At 43.5% G+C, this 20,395-nt stretch overlaps 1 protein-coding gene across 5 annotated transcripts in view; it reads left to right on the forward strand.

Annotated features, from left to right (window-relative positions):
* The window catches only part of LOC138765671 (calpain-1 catalytic subunit-like), a 34,609-nt gene extending 14,830 nt beyond the window's left edge, over positions 1-19,779 (forward strand). For 3 of the 5 annotated variants that reach the window (XM_069942635.1, XM_069942636.1, XM_069942639.1), the window contains 8 exons: positions 1,256-1,318; positions 2,130-2,190; positions 5,229-5,287; positions 5,504-5,572; positions 7,812-7,890; positions 11,134-11,250; positions 15,852-15,910; positions 18,440-18,555. In XM_069942635.1, the coding sequence (XP_069798736.1) occupies positions 1,256-1,318; positions 2,130-2,190; positions 5,229-5,287; positions 5,504-5,572; positions 7,812-7,890; positions 11,134-11,250; positions 15,852-15,910; positions 18,440-18,466 (534 nt within the window). In that variant the 3' untranslated portion in view covers positions 18,467-18,555. Of the gene's footprint in view, positions 1-1,255; positions 1,319-2,129; positions 2,191-4,938; positions 5,139-5,228; positions 5,291-5,503; positions 5,573-7,811; positions 7,891-11,133; positions 11,251-15,851; positions 15,911-18,439; positions 18,556-18,930 lie in introns of those variants that run through there. The other 2 variants (XM_069942637.1, XR_011358619.1) reach the window with 2 other exon arrangements.
* The last annotated feature ends 616 nt before the right edge of the window (positions 19,780-20,395 follow it).

Below are 20,395 nucleotides of genomic sequence, written 5' to 3' on the forward strand. Positions count from 1 at the left end.
ATAGATAGATAGATAGATAGATCGGAGATAGATAGATAGATAGACAGATAGGAGATAGATAGATAGGAGATAGATAGATAATAGATAGAAAGATGATAGATGCATAACAAATAGATAGATAGATAGATAGATAGATAGATAGATAGATAGATAGATAATAGATAGATAGATAGATAGATAGATAGAAAGATAGGAGATAGATAGATAGATAGAAAGATAGATAATAGATAGAAGATAGATAGATAGATAGATAGATAGGAGATAGATAGATAGATAGAAAGATAGATAATAGATAGAAGATAGACAGATAGGAGATAGATAGATAGATAGATAGATAGATAGATAGATAGATAGATAGGAGATAGATAGATAGATAGGAGATAGATAGATAGATAGATAGATAGATAGATAGATAGATAGGAGATAGATAGATAGATAGATAGGAGATAGAAGATAGATAGATAGATAGGAGATAGATAGATAGATAGATAGGAGATAGATAGATAGATAGATAGATAGATAGATAGGAGATAGATATATAGAAGATAGATAGATAGATAGGAGATAGATAGATAGATAGATAGATAGATAGATAGATAGATAGATAGATAGGAGATAGATAATATAGATAGATAGATAGATAGATAGATAGATAGATAGATAGATAGATAGATAGATAGATAGGAGATAGATAGATAGAGAGAGAGATAGATAGATAGATAGATAGACAGATAGATAGGAGATAGATAGATAGATAGATAGCAGATAGACAGATAGATAGGTAGGTACCTGGTGCCTTGTGTTTTACAAGAATGAACATGCCCCTTTAAGTGCCTCTAAAAAGATGTGATGTTAGGATATCCCATGAAGGGCTTATACACTACTAGGAATGCTATCTCCCATATCCTGGCAGCATGTCCTGTCGGGGACACTTGAGGACACACAGTGAGAAATACTGGTGTTCTGCAACTACTAAAAGGGATCATGGTCCAAATGTAGTTGTGAATTCTCAGGCTTTTATATAGCGGTTATTAAGCTACTATTGGAAGGCGTCCATCTTATAATGTGGGACAAAGTGAAAAAAAAGACTAATATTTCATAACTAAAGTAAACAAGCAATAATCCTGGCATCTCCCATTATAATCTATGGGGATTAGGATGTGAGGAAAGAAGGGCAGATGTAATGCCGTCTATCTGTTCTGTTCTCATGGACTCTTGCCTGGCGGTTTCAGCTCCTTACCTTTCTCTCTTACAGGCGCTGTCTACGCTCCCCGCCCAGGAACAGTGTTTGAGTCGATTTCTACATTGTGCAAATTCGGTAAATGACAAATCTATAAAGCTGCCGAATATAGGGATATCAGCCACCATTCTACATATCCTAAGCTCCTAAAGGGATGTTCCCTCCGCAGCTTTTTACCATAGGGTCGCTGACTGCTCCAATTTTCTCTCTGTTCTTAGGATAACTGTAGGTCCCAGCAGGTGGAGTTTTTTTTTTTTGCAGGACCATTGTAATTTGTAGGGACACTTTTCAAGTGGTTATCCAGTGAAAAATCTTTTTCTGTCAAATCAGCTGCTTTCAGAAAGTTATATAGATTTGTAATTTACTTCTATTTAAAAATCTCAAGTCTTCCCATACTTATCAGCTGATGTATATCCTGCAGGAAGTGGTGTTTTCTTTCCAGTCTGACACAGTGCTCTCTGCTGCCACCTCTGTCCATGTCGGGAACTGTCCAGAGCAGTAGCAAATCCCCACAGAAAACATCTCCTGCTTTGGACAGTTCCCGACATTGACAGAGGTGGCAGCAGAGAGCACTGTGTCAGACTGGAAAGAATACACCACTTTTTGCAGGATATACAGCAGCTAAAAAGTACAGGAAGACATGAGATTTTTAAATGGAAGTAATTTACAAAGTTTCTGACACCAGTAGATTAAAAGAAATTTCACTGGAGCACCCCTTTAAATGCAACCCATAAATGATGTCCCATATACCTATATGGCCCTTGGCAGAAAAAAGTTTGCCCAGCCCTGGCTTAGTATAATGTATATTACAGATGATGACAGCTGCTTGTTATACAGCATTGATGGGCAATCTGTTTAATCGTTACTATTTCCCCTCCCCCAACCACAGGCGGGCCGAGTCACTAACGTACAACTTCACAAGCTTTTGGCGTCGCTACTAAATGACTTTGGTGAGTAAATCAAAACACCAGGAGAGCAGGGAAGGAATAGATGTAACAACACTCAGCGGATTCCCAGAGCTGCGGCTACAGCACTGAATAATAAAACGCTGACTGTGCACAACAGGGCGGTAAATAATGGTTTGTATAAAGAGCCAAAAATGTCTTGTGCTGGGCTCCGGGGCTCGGGGGTGGCCTGTAAGCGACATGGCGCTGCTGTGATTTAGGATTGTTTGTTCCTGCTTCTTGTTGTGTCTACAGCTCCTATAGAGACATGTGTCTCCCTGCATTTGCACTACATACAAAACTTACAAGGCTTAGTCCAGTTCTGCAGTCATGTCTTGCTTTACTACCAGTGCCCTCTATCTTTAGTACTGCGACAGTAAAAAAAAAAAAAAAAAAGAGTGGCAAAACTGCAGGATCTGACTACACACAATGATGTTTGTAGTCTGTTACCTCGGTGACGTGTAACTCTGCATAGCAGCTGTATACACACTATCACGTTAAAAAAAACAAACCCCTGAAATGTTGTAGAGACATGCTGAAAGTTTTAAAGGGAATCTGTCAGCACCTGGCCCCGAGGTGCTGGCAGTGTACTGTTGGTGAGTGTCCCCTGATGTGTCTGTTACCTTTGCTTTGGCCATCGGTGCTGTAGATGTAGTGTCACAATCTTGCCCAACACATTGGATTAAAGTGTCAAAGAGGAGCAGTGGAGAGGCGTTTTTGGCGCACTTCGGCACGCCTCACCACTACTTCCTCCTTCCCGTTTTCTGTGCATATTTCTTTCAGCCCGGCTACCTGCTTTCTTCTGACTTCATCTTACGGCTTTCATGCGCCATCGCTGCCAAGGGCCGCATGCCTGCACCCTGGATCATTCGGGTCAATACGTTCCTGTGGCCAAAATCGCGCATGCACCACAGTGCAGAGGAGCGGCCTGTGCCGCTCCTCCGCACTACGGCGCATGCGCGATTTCGGAAGCAGGAGCGTATGGACCCGACTGATCCAGGGCGCAAGCGCAATTTGCCAAGTCGGTGTGTGCGCCCCTTGCCAGCAATGGTGCATGCGCGCCTGAAGATGACACCACCAGTTAGCAGGAGGCCGGGCTAAAATCAATATGCATGGAAAACAAGGAGGAGGAAGTAGTGGTGAGGCGTGCCGAAGTGCGCCACGAACGCCTCTCCACTGCTCCTCTTTGACACTTGGATGCAAAGTAACGGGCAAGAATGTGGAAAATCTACAGCACCGATGGCTAAAAGAAAGGTACCAGACACAACAGGGAACACTCAGCAACACTACACTGCCAGCACCTCGGGGCCAGTCCAGGTGCTGACAGATTCCCTTTAATTGGTCGGGGTCAGAGTGTTCAGACCCTGACAGATCACCGGAACAAGTCAGAAGTGCATTCTCTTTTCAGCTCTGTGTACAGGACCAAGATGGACTCCTCCTTTTTCAGTTTTTTTGAAGTGACAGGTACACTGTAAATAAAAAAAAAAATAAAAAATGTTAAAATATAAACAAAAAGGCTTGGAAAAATCTGTCAAACCCTTTGTGTTCTGCACAGCGCTCCAAACCCCTCCACTCTCACCTTACCTGCAGGACGTGTACAGTCTTGACTCATTCCCCCTCCTATCCCGCCCCTCTGCCCCTTCATTCACGAGCTAAAATACATCCGAAATCTAATCTCGCCCACATCCGCCCACAATTTACAGCTGTCATTCCGCTGTATTACCCGCGCTCAATCACATGTATGTTTATGATGCCACTCCTGCTTGTAGATGCCTCCGTGCATGACAAATATCCTCTCCCCACTCCTTCTAAATCCCTAAACAAACAAACGGCCACTCTGAGTCACCCATTTTGTACTCGATTTGGTTAAAGTTTAATATTTAGAGAGTTGTCACACTTCTTATTTTGTTTTTGTTTTTTTAATTAAAACTTCCGGGGTCGACTAGTAAAATAGGCAGGCTGGTAACAAGTGTTCGACTTTTCTGCAGCGCGTCTGTGGTGTGAGCCCCCAGTGATGTGTCGGAGGGACGGCCCGTCACTTGCTAGATGGTGAAGTGTGACTTCACTCCAGTGGCAGTTGGCCGAGATACAGCAATACCTTGGGGCGTTACTTTGTGACGCCAGTGACGGTTGGGCACACAGGTGTGAGGGCATGCCTTCTTTTATTTTACAAGGCCAGTTGTGCCTTTTTCCCCTGTGGTCAGTGTCCTGCCGGGTTGCTACGGGTTCCTTGGGTTAGTGTAGTCATGGATGGACAGAGTGGTGGAATGAACCTCCCAGAACTGCCGGATCTGCCGGCCACAGAAAGGGAAAATGTCCCAAGGTTGCGGTGTGTGCTGTGTCGGTGTGAGGCGAAGAATCACAAAGTCTCTTTACCATAAATAACTTAGTTTTACTTGGCAGGTACTTGTGTGCAGCAAGACATACAGCTGTGCATGGACAAGATAAGCTACACTTGATATTATCCTTGATAAAGCATTAGATAATACACTGGATAAGACTTGTAGACGAATACTTGACAATACAGCAACCAAATCTGTGATAGGAATGTAGTGTAGGATACAGTTGATACTGAGTAGCATGCTGAGTGATACAAAGGAGCAGAGTAGCAGAGAGGAGGATGTCGTCAGAGTCTCAACCCAAGTAGTACTGTGCTCTGCCAGGATTTTGGAGGATAAGGTAGAAGAATACTTAGAAGAAGAAGAACACTTGTGCCCGTGTATTGACCTTTCGTTAGTCTTCACACCACCTTAGGCCCACTAGATTTGGCTGAACCGTCCTAGGGGGTGACACAGACCTTGTTACCTGGAGTGAGTGGAATACTGGAGGGTCCCTTGCTGACAACCACACTGCAAGATAGAGTTCCTAAATAGGGGCTTTAGTTAGCCAGACAGGATGGGAATTGTAGTTTTGAAACATCTGGAGGGCCGCAGATTCCCCTTCCCCTATTTAAGGTGACCCTTTAGGTTCCTTTGTATATCGCTCCATCTTATATATAGGAAACGTACATAGTAACATCATTGCATATTTCTCTATTTTTTCAGTTCCCTTTTTGCCAAAGTTCACCTTGGAGATGTGCCGCTCACTAATGGCTTCAGTGGATGTATCCTTATGTGCTGCCATCATGGTTTATCTATGGGGAATCCCCCCTATAATAAAACACTAGAAGAGATATAGATCCTATAGGTCCTATAACTATCCCTCATGTATAACAGGTGATACATAGCTGGGGCACCTCGGCCCCTCCGCATCCCCCCCCCCCCCCCCCCCGTCATCTCATTACTCAGTCTGGATGTTATGATGATGTGACTCTGGACAGATATCAGCTGCTGGATCCTTGGACTTGGAGCAGTTCTGCATACTTTGGAAGCAAATCATAGCTGGAACGGTGCGTTCATCACTTCATACGTATGAAGTCCATGTCATCGGATCTGTAACCATTGCAGCAATTACACAGAGAACATTGCATGTTTATTGGGAATCAATAGTAGCTGTTACTATGTGTTGCTGAAACAATACACCAATGAAGGGGGCCTCTATGGGACTTAATGTGTCTGGTACAGCGCTTCATTACATTTGTAACACAGCCCTATTACATGGGAGACAGATATTACCCTGTAATAGGGATAACTGATCAGCTAATCAATTGATGCTCGTCGGCTGATTGAGTTGTTTCGACCTGGTGAAAAATCATCGTCCGTCAGCCACACATCTCGCTGTATGATAGGAGATGACAGCTAATAACAGGAAAGAGAGGCAGGCATGATCCAGTGATGGTTTATGTGGCCCGGCCGTGCTTTGGCTCTGTGAATGAGCACTGATCACTGCGATCGGCATTTGTTTACAGAGAGGATCAGGCCGTCTAATATGGCTCTAAGGGTGGCCATACACCTTCAATAACTAACAGCCAAACAATCATCCGACCATCAGTTATCTCTCCCATCCGCTGCCTTTCCTCCTCAAACACAGGAGTTTTCCTGTGTTCCCTATGGGGAGGGGGGAGCCACACAAGAGCACTCTGACTGGGGCTTATCTCTCCTGAAACAAAGGGGTCGGTTTTTATCACGCCCAACCTCTATGTCCACAAACATCATCTTCACCGGGTTCAGCCAACTAAAGTCTAAATGTCCCTATACACCTTAAGGCTCTATTCCACGGAACGATTATCGTCCATATTCGGCCAATAACCGTCCCGTGGAATGGAAGGCAATGATCAGCCGACGTTGGCTGATTGTTGAAGTTGTTTGTCAGCGTGGAATCGGAGGGGTGGCAGCAGACCGCCACTATGCTCTATGGGCTGCCCGGATGATCTAGCAATCACCCAGGCAGCCTCCCTGCAGCTCCCCGCGGCCTTTCCCACACTCACCCGCTCACTGCCGCTGCATGTTTTAGTGGTGGCAGAGAGCAGGGAACAAGGAGCAAACGAGCGCTATCACTGTCGGCCCGTGGAATAGGGCCTTTAGACTTTGGTCAGCCATACCTGCCACTTGTTAAAGATTCGTCTGTCAATCTAACATGCATGGAGCTCTCCCGAGCGATGACCAACAGGTGATGTTGGTGCAAGCCTTATGGAAAATCACCACGGCTTACCTCTTCCTATAAAGAACACAGGACGCTTAGGCTGGGTTCACACTACGTTTGTGCTATCCGTTTTGCAATATGTTTTTTTGTAAAAAACGGATGGAAAAAACGAGTGCATGTGTGTTCATCCGTTTTGATCCGTTTTTCCGTTGAATTCCATTATAGAAAATAAAACAGATCAAAACTGGTTGACTAAGTTTTTGTGTACGTTAAAAAAAAAAACCGATCCGTTTTGATCCTTTTTTTATAATGGAATTCAATGGAGTAACGAATGCACACACATCCATCCTTTTTTTTTGGCAAAAAACGGATGAAAAAAAATGGATTGCAAAAACATAGTGTGAACCCAGCCTTAGCCGCGCTGAACGCTCCTGTGTATTGGGAGGAGGGCCGGCGGGAGGGACAGCCGGACAATCGTTCATCAGTTATTCAAGGTGTATGGGGACCTTGCAGTTGAGGCACTCTGCTCATATGTAAAAAATGTAAGGCTGGGTTCACACTACGTTTTTGCAAAAAAAAAGAATGAAAAACTGATGAAAAAAATGGATGCAACTGTGTGCATCCGTTTTTCCATTGACTTCCATTAGGAAAAAAAAAAACGGATCAAAACTGATCCGTTTTTTTTTTTTTTAACGGACACAAAAATTAGGTCGACCATGTTTTTCTGTCCGCCAAAAAAACGGATCCATTTGATCAGTTTTTTTTTTTTATAAAGGAAGTCAATGGAAAAACATATCAAAACGGATGCGCACACATGCATCAGTTTTTTTCTATGAAAAAACATTGCAAAAACGTAGCGTGAACCTAGCCTTAGACAATATTCAGAAGAAGCTTGGCATTCCTATGATAGCTGGTGACTGTGACTGATACTACATATAGCTCATCTACTATCATATTAGAAAAGCCGTATCATGCTGGATTTAGCAAGGATTCCCCTAATGAGTCTGGTTCCTTCCCTCTGGATGCCTGGATGTGTGACGGGGGTGGACATGCTCTATATGAGTCTCTGTGTTGGAGGCTTCTAATAATAATCTGTTTTTCTACAGTGTATATTCACTCATTTACACAAAGACAAGACTGACAGAATTTCCAGCGATCAGCTGGTAGCGGCTCTCCAGTCTGCAGGTAAGAGTGTGACCTACATAGACTTGCTGAGTGTGCGAGGTTTGGACGTCTCCTATTAAACATGCAGTCAAGTGAATAGATTTCTGGTGAATCTGAAACCCTTAATAAAGCAGCACGGAACGGAGAACCCTACACATTGACTATATCCAACCCTGTAAACAAAGACTGCACTATAAAGTATTTCCGCCAAAGTACAAAGTCCTTGATTTGTCCTTTCCCACAATGATTGTAAGCTACACTGTATATGGTTCTTGGAAAGTCTTATGACAACCGGTCATGCATACAGTATACATATACAGATCACAGGTTGTAATAGTTGAGGGACCTCCAGTGATCGGCTATGACCAGTGTGAGAACCTTGAAACAAGTAATTACATTACCTGCAGCACCTCCGCAGGACATATGAAGTATTACATTAAAATCAAGGGACCATCCATGTCATGTCCGGACAATACAGGTCCTCCAGGATAAGGTCTTATTCACACGTCCCGTAAAGTTGTCCGTAATCACGCTTCAACTTAGAGCACATTGATTTATAGTAGGCTATTCACACAGTTCGTGTTAATTTTGATCCATAATCCGTTCCTTAAAAAAAAAGGACATGTCCTAATGTGCATTGTGATTGCGGTATGGATTACCAATAGAAGTCTATGGGATCCATATTTTTACGGACGTCTCGGATGTCAGATCCGTGACATCCGTAAAGAAAAACACTGATCAAATCTATGCTAACTAGTACTATTCACATTTTACGGAAACAGATGCAATTACGGATGATTTTCACACAAATCAAAGAGAAAAAATAATGGGAGGTTTTGTGGCCCAGAGAAATCACTGAACGTGTGAATGAGGCCTAAGAGCTGCGCTTTGTATGCATTACGCTATGGTTAAAAGATGAGTCCAGAAAATTCCCTAATAAGATTTTTTTTTTTTTTTTTTTTACAGCAGTCTGTTGTGTGCTTTCTGCTGTTTAGCATTGCAGTCACTGGTGACATTCTTGGCAGCTGAGTAAATGTTGTGATTCAGCATAAAGTGTCAATTAGAGAATTTGCTGATTACTGAAACATTTGTTAGACAACATGGGAAAACGCTGAAGAACGGGATCATGTGTGTCCGCAAAACATGCACAAATACATATTTAAAGGAGAAGTCTCCCTGTTTTTTATTTTTTAATTAAAGGGGCATGGGGGAAAGTAAAAAAAAAAAAAAAAAAAGCATTAACTTACCTCTCCCTGTGCATCTTTAGCCCCAGACCGACCGCTGCTCCGTGACCCCTGGGCTCCGGGATCTCTGGCGCCGCACATCTCACAACCCGGCTGATGGACTGGCCCCTCAGCCTGTCAGTGACTGGGTGGGACGTCACTCTAGTCACTGATTGGCTAAGCGGCTAGTCCGTCAGTCGAGTCATGACGTCATCACAACTCAGGGGAAAATTACTTCCGGCAGGGGTCCCGAGGCTGGAACCGTCGCTCATCCTGGGTACAGGGAGAGGTAGGTTTGAACTGGTTATTACATTCCCCCCTGCCAGCTGCCCACTTTTGAAAATGGACAGACTTCTCGTTTAAATTATTACCCTAATGAAGGGGATATGATTGTACACCCCTAGACTACCCCTCTCACCAAGTGAGGGAAACCCCATCCACTGTACCTGTTCTCTTCATTTGCTCAAAGGCTTAATTCTTAATTCCATCATGAGAAAATGAACCACTTACTGTGCCTCCCCCCCCAGACAGTGTATAGATCTGCCTACCCTGCTTGGGACAACTTTGCTATAGCTATATGTGTGTGCTCACTCTATCAGTTGTTTACGTTACCAATTTTGCAGCTTTGTCCTTACTGGGCAACTCACTATAACTCCCTACTACACGGTCAACCGATTATATGAATAGCTGCAATGTAAATGTCCATGCCTGTTACGTCACTGTCATTTTTTGTTACTTTTTTTTGCAGAAATCAATAGTCCAGGTGATTTTAAGAAACTTTGTAATTGGGTTTATTAGGCAAATATGCTATTATCTGCATTCAAAAAGACTTTCTCCCGCCCCCCTCCCTCCTCTCTCTTATTCACTGCTCATTATCAGGAAATCTCGACTAGTTTGCATCAGTTGAGCCCTGTCTAATCTATGGAGAGGGGAGGGGGGAGGAGGGGAGGAAGATTAGTTGCCAACAGAGAGCAGAGAACAAAGGACTACACGGTGGGAGCTGTGTGAAAGCCGGTATTCAGAGGTCAGAGAGGTCAGTGCTGATTTCAGAGGAGATAGCCCAGTGATGTAGCTGTAAATTAACTCTTTGTTGTCTTGTTTTGGTGCCTCATCTCCCTCCACACCTCCCCTCTCCAAAGACAACCATGAAGACGGGGGGAGAGCTTCAAACTGATTTTTCATGATAAAAATGCATTTTTCGGCTAATAAACCCAATTACAAAGTTTCTTAAAATCGACTGTACTATTGATTTCTGCAAAAAATGTAAACAACAGTGGCACTTTAAGACCTCAGTGTTGTCCTCTGCCCGTAAAGTACTGCAGAAAATGTACACTTGGCCATGATTCAGTGTGCATGTTTCCAGCACTTGCAGTGTACTGATTGGCTGGTTTCCACCACCCCCATCTGGTCTCTTTTGCCCACCCTAGCTGGGCTGCAGATGGTTTAGAATGAGCAGTAAAGGACTGTTTCCTTCTCCACTTATTTCCCTTCCCTGTCAGTCTGTGTTCTGGATGTCAGAGGGCTGGTCCAATCATGGCCTGGACCGGGATGCTGATATCTCTTAAGAAGTCCACTTGTGCTCTTGGACATTGCTTGCGAATTGCGATAGTCTCTTGTAGCTTGAGCTGGTGTATAATATTGGATGGATTACTTAGAATTCTGACCTCTGTTCTTGTACAGTTCTGCTATGTCTGGTTTGACCCGTATCTGCTTGACTATTCCTAATTGTGTTTGTCTGTTGTGTATTGTTCTGTTTTTCACTTACCCAGTGTAGGGACCATTGCCCAGTTGTTGCTGACCACCTAGGGTCAGGGTGGCAAGTAGGCAGGGCAGACTAGTATCAGGAATAAGATGGTGGATTAGCAGTATGGTGATGCGGCCTATCAAGAAAATGTGGTAGAAACACGGCTGGCGCAATGATCGGATGCCCAAATGGATTCCATTCCTCAGAGCTGGCAGCCATTAACCAACTATAGTATAACAACATAGAAAGCAATTGTAATGGAGGTAACAAGCACATGATCTTCTCTGCCTCTGCTAGGTCTTCCGGCAGACGATTTTTTGGTCCGTTTGGCCCAAGTGCGGTATGGAGATCCTGACGGCTTCCTCAGTTATCCTGACTTTATCTGCTGCCTCCTGAAACTCCAGAGTCTGACAGGTAAGGTGCTTTTACACGTACAGATAAATCGCTTGAAGGGAATAAATCAGCCCAATCGGGCTGATATGGTTCCTTGAACCACTATATACAGTTCCTGCAGCAGCCGCGGCACATACCGCCCGCGCCTGCAGCAGGAGCTGTATAAGCGGAAAAAAGTAGTTTAATCCCCTGGGGCGTGTGACAGGCAGCGACTGGGAGGTAGTCATCTGGGCTGCTCCCCGCCCCTATCTAGTCACCGCTCTCTGCCTGTCAGTGCGCTCGGAGGGGATGATTGACAGGCAGAGAGGCCAGTTAGGGACCTCTCTGCCTGTCCGAAAATAACAGTGCCCCAAAATAACAGGGCTCCAAAATAACAATGCCCCGAAATAGCAGTGCCCAAAAACAACAATGTCCCAATATAAGTGTCCCAAAATTACAGGCCCCCAAAATAGCAGTGCCTCAAAATAACAATGCCCCAAAATAGCAGTGCCCCAAAATAACAGTGCCCAAAAACAATGCCCCAAATTAAGAATGTCCCAAAATAACAGTGCCCCAAAATAGCAGTGTCCTAAAATAACAGGGCCCCAAAATAACAGTGCCCCAAAACAACAATGCCCCAAATTAACAAAGCCCCAAAATAGCAGTGCCCCAAAATAGCTGTCCCACAATAGCAGTGCCCCAAAATAACAATGCCCTAAATTAACAAAGCCCCAAAATAGCAGTGTCCCAAAATAGCAATGCCCCAAAATAGCAGTGCCCCATAACAACAATGCCCCAAATTAACAAAGCCCCAAAATAGCTGTCCCAAAATAGCAGTGCCCCAAAATAGCAGTGCCCCGAAATAACAGGGCCCCGAAATAACAGTGTCCCGGAATAAGTGCCCCAAAATAACAATGCCCCAAAATAACAGGGCCCCAAAATAACAGTGCCCCATAAAGGGGTTGTCTTATTTTGTAAATGTAATGAACGCAACCTATATCTAGTGTCTAAAGTACATACTACAATATTATATATACTCTTCTCCCTCACAGAAGAGGAAATCTCTGCTTCCCCTTGCCATTGTCCTGGACGCCTCGTGCTTTCAGACTTATTTCTCCTTCTCGATTCCCTTTTCTTTGTTGTAGGATAATAACCAGACCCGCCAGGTTTCTCTTATTTGATAATGTACAGTAAACTGTTAGGTTCACATTTATGTTCTTCAATAAGAACCTTAAATCCGGACAGTATCCGCCCTCTAAAACAAAGCTTTTATTGTTGCACTAGAATTGGCCATTTACATAAAGTCCTAGATGTTAATAACCATATCCTCTTCCCTTGCTCTCACCCATAGCGGAGCACCCAACCTATAAAGGGTCACCCCACATTGCTGTAGGCTAGCATGCCCCTAAATCTTGCCCCTAAGTTACAACCCAAACACTTTTCCCATCATGGTGAATGGGAATCATCAGTGGATTAAAGGGGGAACTTGAAAATGTTATCACCCAAAGGTTCATACATTCGTATCTGGGTCTTCAATAGAAAACTGAAAAGCTGCAAAACTACAGACTAAGAGCTATATAACACGGCACGATAATTGTCTGAATCTGCCCTATCCGGCCGATTATCGTTCCGTGTAATAAACACGATTGGTTGATCGATGATATAGGTTTGGGCCTATAATTGTCGGGCAACGACCACGCATTGCTACGTGCGGGGACGGCGGCTGACGATTTGCAAAGTGCATACATTACCTATCCATGGTCCAGGGCTCCTCCTGCGCTCTGCTTCTCCCTTGGTCCCGCACGCTGCAGCTTCAATGCGGCCTGTCTTAGCTGACAGGCCGCTCAGCCAATCACTGTCCGGGACCGCTGCGGCCAGTGATTGGCTGAGCGGCCTGTCAGCTAAGACAGGCCGCATTGAAGCTGCAGCGTGCGGGACCTGGGTAGAAGAAGACCGCAAGAGGAGCCCTAGACCATGGATAGGTAATGTATGCAGTTTAAGCAAGGGATGCAAGGACATCGGTCCATGCAGCCCTTGTTTAACGATTTTTGGGGCCATGTCGTAGGTGCAGTAAACGAGCGCCAATCTATAAGATCGGCGCTCACTTACAGTTATTATCGGACCCCCATCGGCCTGTGTAATAACACCCTAAGAGCCATATAACACGGCATGATATGCAGGAGGAAGTGAGCGCCGACCTGACAGCTTAGCGCTCGCTTCCTCTTCATTCCCCACTCGCTGTCAGTTCTATTACACACACAGACAGCGAGCGGGGAGCTGCAGAAGGGGCTGCCGGAACAATCTTTAGATCGTTCGGGTGGCCCATTAAAGAGAGTGGCAGTCTGCTGCTGCTTCTATTGCATAGAGCAACAGGCAGCAGACCGTCGCTATTGTGATCCTTTGATAGGTTATGTTTAAAGACAACGATCAGCCAATATTGTGTATGTCAGCTGTTTGCCTTTTAATATGGCCTATTACACCAAACAAATATCGCCCGGAACAGCCGGTAATCGGCCAAGTACGGACGATAATCATTTGGTGTAATAGGGCCCAGTGCAGATGATGGATTTTACAGATGTCATTCTTCCATATTGGAGGCTTATTATTATTATTATTGTTGTTGTTGTTGTTGTTGTTGTTGTTATTACCTATTTTTTTCGAATACCCCAGATGCCCCCAGGTCTTTGGGTAATTGGTCACTTGGAGGTTGTTCTGGTTGGATCTGTACAGTTTCTAAATCCCTGGCCATGTGTGATACAACAATATAAGTGTCATGTCATCCAGAGCCGTGCAGCTGTGCTTACAGTGTGGTGTCAGAGATTTCCAGTTACTCACATGGACATGACTATGAGTCTGAGTTACACATCCCTCCAATGTCATCTTCTAGAACGTCCTTCTATGATAGTCAGCAGGTTACGCTGGCCGGATTTGACCTTTTTAATGTTTTACAGAATAGTAATAATAAAAAAAAAGGAAGACAAAGATCCAGGACTTAAAGGGGTACTTCAGGAAAAAAAAAGTTTTCTTTTAAATCAACTGTTTTTAGAAAGTTATATAGATTTGTAATTTACTTCTATTAAAAATCTCCAGTCTCCCAGTAGTTATCAGCTTCTGTATGTCCTGCAGGAAGTGGTGTATTCTTTCCAGTCTGACATAGTGCTCTCCGCTGCCACCTCTGTCCATGTCAGGAACTGTCCAGAGCAGGAGCAAATCCCCGTAGAAAACCTCTCCTGCTCTCCAGACTGGAAAGAATACACCACTTCCTGCAGGACATACATCAGCTGATAAATATGAGAAGACTTGAGATTTTTTTAATAGAAATAAATGACAAATCTCTTCCACTTTCTGGCACCAGTTGACTTGAAAGAATTTTTTTTGAGAACTATCCCTTTAATTTTTAAATATAAAAAAGAGTGATGACTGCAGCAGGGGGCCACACAGCTACATAGTGTAAGTCTACAGGGGCCTACACTCAGCCCCCCACTAAATCTGCCTGATGTGTGGGTGTGGGGGGAAAGTATTTCCTGATTCTCCCAAGCAAAGGAGAATGGGGACGGGATATATATATACTGTATATATATATATACTGTATATATATATATATATATATATATATATATATATATATATATACTGTATATATATAAAAAAAAATTTACCTTTTTTTTTATTAAATATCAGAATTTCTCCTATTATGTGGGGTAGCTTTTCCTGGAGCATCTCCTCTTCTCTTCTAGTTGCAGGGCCTCGGGGATTGGTGCTGGGCCGCGTTCCATTGCACATTTACACTTTTTGTTTACAGTTTTTGTTAGTTTAATTGAAGAATTTATTGTAAGTTTTCAAAGTGTCTGCTGTAAACATCCAGATTTTATCGGACTCCTGTGCGCACCAGCTGTTCTGGCTGCTGGGAGTTTTTTCATGCTGCCGTCTTCCCCATCTAATACAATATAATGAAATTCTATCCCCTAGGATGGAAACACAGTGTTACATCTCGTTTCAGGAATTTGGCACGTACAGGTTATGTTTTAGCGCAAGTAGCAGGCAGTTCTGAAACACTGACTCACGAGCCCTAATCCATCATAACAATGAGGACTATTGTGGTTAGGTACATATCAAGGCTCAAGGCCCAGTTATTTAAAGGGGATTTGACTTCATGATAGAATGCATCAAATTGAACCGATATAATAAATAAGCAGCTTTTTTTCTCCATTTACTTTTTAAATCTCAAGAATTCCTGTACTTATCAGCTGCTGTATGTCCTGCAGGAAGTGGTGTATTCTTAACAGTCTGACACGGTGCTCTCTGCTGCCACCTCTGTCCATGTCAGAAACTGTCCAGAGCAGGAGAGGTGGGGATTTGCTCCTGCTCTGGCCAATTCCTGACATGGACAGAGGTGGCAGCACTGTGTCAGACTGGAAAAAATACACCACATCCTGCAGGACATACAGCAGCTGATAAGTACTGGAAGACTTGAGATTTTTAAATAGAAGTAAATTATAAATATATATAGCTTTATAACACCAATTGGTATGAAAGAGAGAAAAAATCTGCGAAGTGCACCTCTAAGGAGATTAGTTTTCTTTGATTGTGTAGGTGACAGCTATGTATAAATAACTATAATCTATTATCTTCATGTTCTGCAGAGAAGTTTCAGGCTGCGGACCCCGCTGGCTCTGGTGCAGTGACCTTAAACTATCGTCAGGTTTGTATCTCTAAATGGTTACTATATAAACATGTGCAATGTATACATCCTCAGCTATTATGCCCCCATAGCTAGAAGTAAACTACACAGTCTAGCTAGGATATCTCTACACTCATGCGGGTGAAACACTTCAGCATTGTTTATATCCCTCCATGCAGGTAGCTGCATCCCGACATATGATAGGAATATCTGTAAGTGCAGGAAAAGATTCCAATATAAGGAGGAGGATTAGAATACCAAACAAATGTATGTCCTCTATGGATAATATAATAACGCACTGTTTACTGGATGTACTTTCTTTCCATTGCAAACGTCATCTTAAAGTGTCACTGTCGTTTAACATTTTTTTTTCGGTAGAAATCAATAGTACAGGCGATTTTAAGAAACTTTATAATTGGGTTTATTAGCCGAAAAATGCTTTTTTTCTCATGAAAAAGCAGTTTGAAGCTCTCCCCCCTGTCTTCATTGTTCTCTTATGGAGAGGGGAGGCACCAAAACAAGACAACAAAGAGTTAAAGGAGAAGTCCGGCGAAATTTTTTATTATTATTATTTTTATTATTAAAGTATTGTATTGCCCCCCAAAAGTTATACAAATCACCAATATACACTTATTACGGGAAATGCACATAAAGTGCTTTTTTTCCCTGCACTTACTACTGCATCAAGGCTTCACTTCCTGGATAACATGGTGATGTCACTTCCTAGATAACATGGTGATTTCACTTCCTGGATAACATGGTGATGTCACTTCCTGAATAACATGGTGATGTCACTTCCTAGATAACATGGTGATTTCACTTCCTGGATAACATGGTGATGTCACTTCCTGGATAACATGGTGATGTCACTTCCTGGATAACATGGTGATGTCACGACCCGACTCCCGGAGCTGTGCGGGCTGTGGCTGCTGGAGAGGCCCTGGAGAGGGGAGGGGTTGAGGGGAATTAGTGAGGACAGAGAGGAGGTAAGGAAGCCCTGCAAAACAATACATTCTGCAATCTTCTCTCACCAAGCTCCCAGAGAAGCAGTGTCCTTTCTGACCTCTGAATCCAGCGTTTTATGTGCCCAGACAGTCTTCAAACTGTACAGCTACTTCTCTGCTCTCCCTGCTCACTCATCCCCCTCGGCCCCTCCCCCTTCCATAGGTGATAATGGACTCAGCAAACCCGTCTTCACTTAAAACTGAGCTCTGTATGATATACTATGTGTGGACCACAGGAAACAACACAAAAGTAATCATGCCCATTTAGAATGGAGGAATTGTGGTTTTTACTCATACTAATACATTATTGATGATATGATCATTATTGCTCTTCTCGTTCTTTCTGATGCATGGGTGACATAAAGTAATTTTTAGTTATCCCTGTGTTAGCAGGTGTAGACTGGCTGCTATGATGTCTCCTATACAATGCATACAAAAGAGCATCCTGCTCCTCTATATCTCTATAGTGTACCCTGAGAAGCAGCAGCAGAAAGTAGGACATTATAGAGCAATACTGACCAGTGCAATACTGATCTGATTGATCGTTTATCCATCAGTTATTGGAGGTGTATTGCCAGCTTTACCCACAAGTGTCAAACCTGCAACTGTTGAAAAACTACAATTCCCATCATGTCTGGAGAGCCAAAGCTTTACCTGCCAAGACATGATGGGAATTGTAGTTTTGCAGCAGCTGGAGGGCAACATGCTTCACACCTGTGGGTTACAGGATAAGTAGAAGATCTTCTCTATCCCTTGTCTTTGTCTATAGTATTGGTTATCTTTGGCAGACAATGAGTCGAGGGATGGTGAAGTATACGCAATGCTCTCCACAGAGTCCTGCTCTTGGGATCTCGGGGAGGGTATACCCTCTCCTATAAGCAACAAAAATGGCGGAACATGAAGAACATGGTTTTTTTTGTGTGTGCAGAAATCAATAGTCCAGGCGATTTTAAGAAACTTTGTAATTGGGTTTATTAGGCAAATTTGCCATTATCTGCATTCAAAAAGACTTTTCCCACCCCACCCCCCTCCTCTCTCTCATCCACTGCTCATTATCAGGAAACCACAACTCTTTTACATCAGTGGAGCCCTGTGTAACCTATGGAGAGGGGAGGGGGGAGGGAGATTCGTCACCAGCAGAGAGCAGAGAACAAAGGATTACACAGCGGGACCTGTGTGAAAGCCGGTATTCAGACATCAGAGAGGTCAGTGCTGACTTCAGAGGAGATAGCCCAGTGATGTAGCTGTAAATTAACTCTTTGCTGTCCTGTTTTGGTGCCTCATCTCTCTCCACCCTTCCCCTCTCCATAGAAAACCTTGAAGACAGTGGGGAGAGCCTCAAACTGCTTTTTCATGATAAAAATGCATTTTTCGGCTAATAAACCCAATTACAAAGTTTAACGACAGGTACACTTTAAATCATTTTTTCATTGTCTTTCCTGCTGGGTTTCAGGACAGGGAATCCTTTATGTCTATAGTTATATGTGTATATAAGTATATAGATATTCTTTTATAATATATATATATGATGCGTTTTACCTTTCAGTGGCTGCTGCTGGCTGTATTCAGCTGATGAGATCAAAGAAGACTGCAGGAATCTTTCAGACTGACCTCAGAAGCCTTACCTCGAAGGAGAAGGGATAGGAATCCTTCGGCCCTCCAGCTGTTGCAAAACTACAACTCCCATCATGCTGGGAGTTGTAGTTTTGCAACAGCTGGAGGGCTTAAGGTTCCCCATCCCTGGTCTAAGGGAAGATAGAGCATCACTAAACCTACCTCACAGGCGTCATTTCACCCACAATCCCTTATTTATCTATTCCCCTACATGTCTGACAATTTCATGAACCATCTCCATCACCGTCCTGCAATACCCAGCAGCCGCCACCAGGTGGAGTCTGGACAAAATCTCACAATAAATCCTTTTTTTTAGAAGATGATGTGACAAAATATTTTTCAACGAGTTTCGCAAGTTTACACAGAAGCACAATATGGATCTTGTTGGTAATGATGTAAACACTTCTGTGGCTTTGCTTACAGGAGATTGTTAAAAGCTCCTTATAAAGTAACAGTAAATCACTGCGCCTAATAGCCTGAGCCAAGATGGACAAGAAGGATCGTTTCACTCGCTAAAAGGCGCGACGGAGGATCGCTCCATGGATTTAGTATGAAATCCCCAGGAGGAACCGGCAGCTTTTATCACTAATGTTCTTCTAGAACTTACTACTGTGTATCTAAGGCAGCAATGGGGGAACCTTTGGCCCTTCAGCTGTTGCAAAACTACAATTCCCATCATGCCAAAGCTTTGGCTTTCCAGGCATGATGGGAATTGTAGTTTTGCAACAGCTGGAGGGCCAAAGGTTCCCCATCCCTGATCTAAGGCAGCGCCCTCCAATATGTAAAACCACATCTCCCAGCATCCCATCGCCTTCCAGTAGTTATCAGCTGCTGTATGTCCTGCAGGAAGTACAGTATTCCTTCCAGTCTGACACAGTGCTCTCTGCTGCCACCCCTGTCATTTTCAAAAACTGCCCAGACTGTAAAGAGGTTGTCCAGCAAAAATCTTTTTCTTTCAAATCAACTGGTTTCAGAAAGTTATACAGATTTGTAATTTAATTCAATTTAAAAATTCTCAAGTTTTCCTATACTAATCAGCTGCTGTATGTCCAGCAGGAATTGTTGTTGACATCTCTGTCCAAGACAGGAACTGTCCAGAGCAGCAGCAGTTCCTGTCTCGGGCAGGAGTGCTGTGTCAGACTGGAAACAATACACAACTTCCTGCAGGACATACAGCAGCTGATAAGTACTGGAAGACTTGAGATTTTTAAATAGAAGTGAGTTACAAATCTGTACAACTTTCTGACACCAGTTTATATGAGAGAAAAAGATTTTCACTGGAAAACCCCTTTAAAGGGAACCTGTCACCTGAGAACAGAGGGAAGAGCCCGCCCGACCCCCCGGTGGAGCCCCAGATTCTTACCTCATCCTGCAAATCCCACTCAAGAAATCAGTCTTCTCATTTACATAACACGCGCACAGACCGTCGGGCGGCAGTTTCTCCGTGGAGATGACGGCTTCTGGAGCGGGACTTGCAGGATGAGGTAAGTATCCGGGGCTCCACCAGGGGGTCCAGCAGGCTCTTCCCTCTGTTCTCAGGTGACAGGTTCCCTTTAAGGATTTGCTACTGCTTTGGACAAACTATGTTGTATTGGTAAGACCTTCACAGGGCACACAGCGGCTGATGAGTACTGGATTATTTTTTTTTATAAGTAATTAGCAAATCTGTATATGTTTCTGACACCAGTTAATGTGAAAATATTTGTTTCTCCAGAATACTCCTCTAATAATAAAAATTTTATATGTATCCCTTCTCATGTCCTCCATACGGATGTAGAACTGGGTATATTGATATCCAACATGCCTGTTATCTTCTAATATCTGCCTCACAATACACAATAGAAGATTGGTTCAGATCTGCTGATCTAATATGTAAAGGTGCCTATAC

The sequence above is a fragment of the Dendropsophus ebraccatus genome, chromosome 10, assembly GCF_027789765.1.
Source record: "Dendropsophus ebraccatus isolate aDenEbr1 chromosome 10, aDenEbr1.pat, whole genome shotgun sequence".
NCBI classification, from domain to species: domain Eukaryota; kingdom Metazoa; phylum Chordata; class Amphibia; order Anura; family Hylidae; genus Dendropsophus; species Dendropsophus ebraccatus.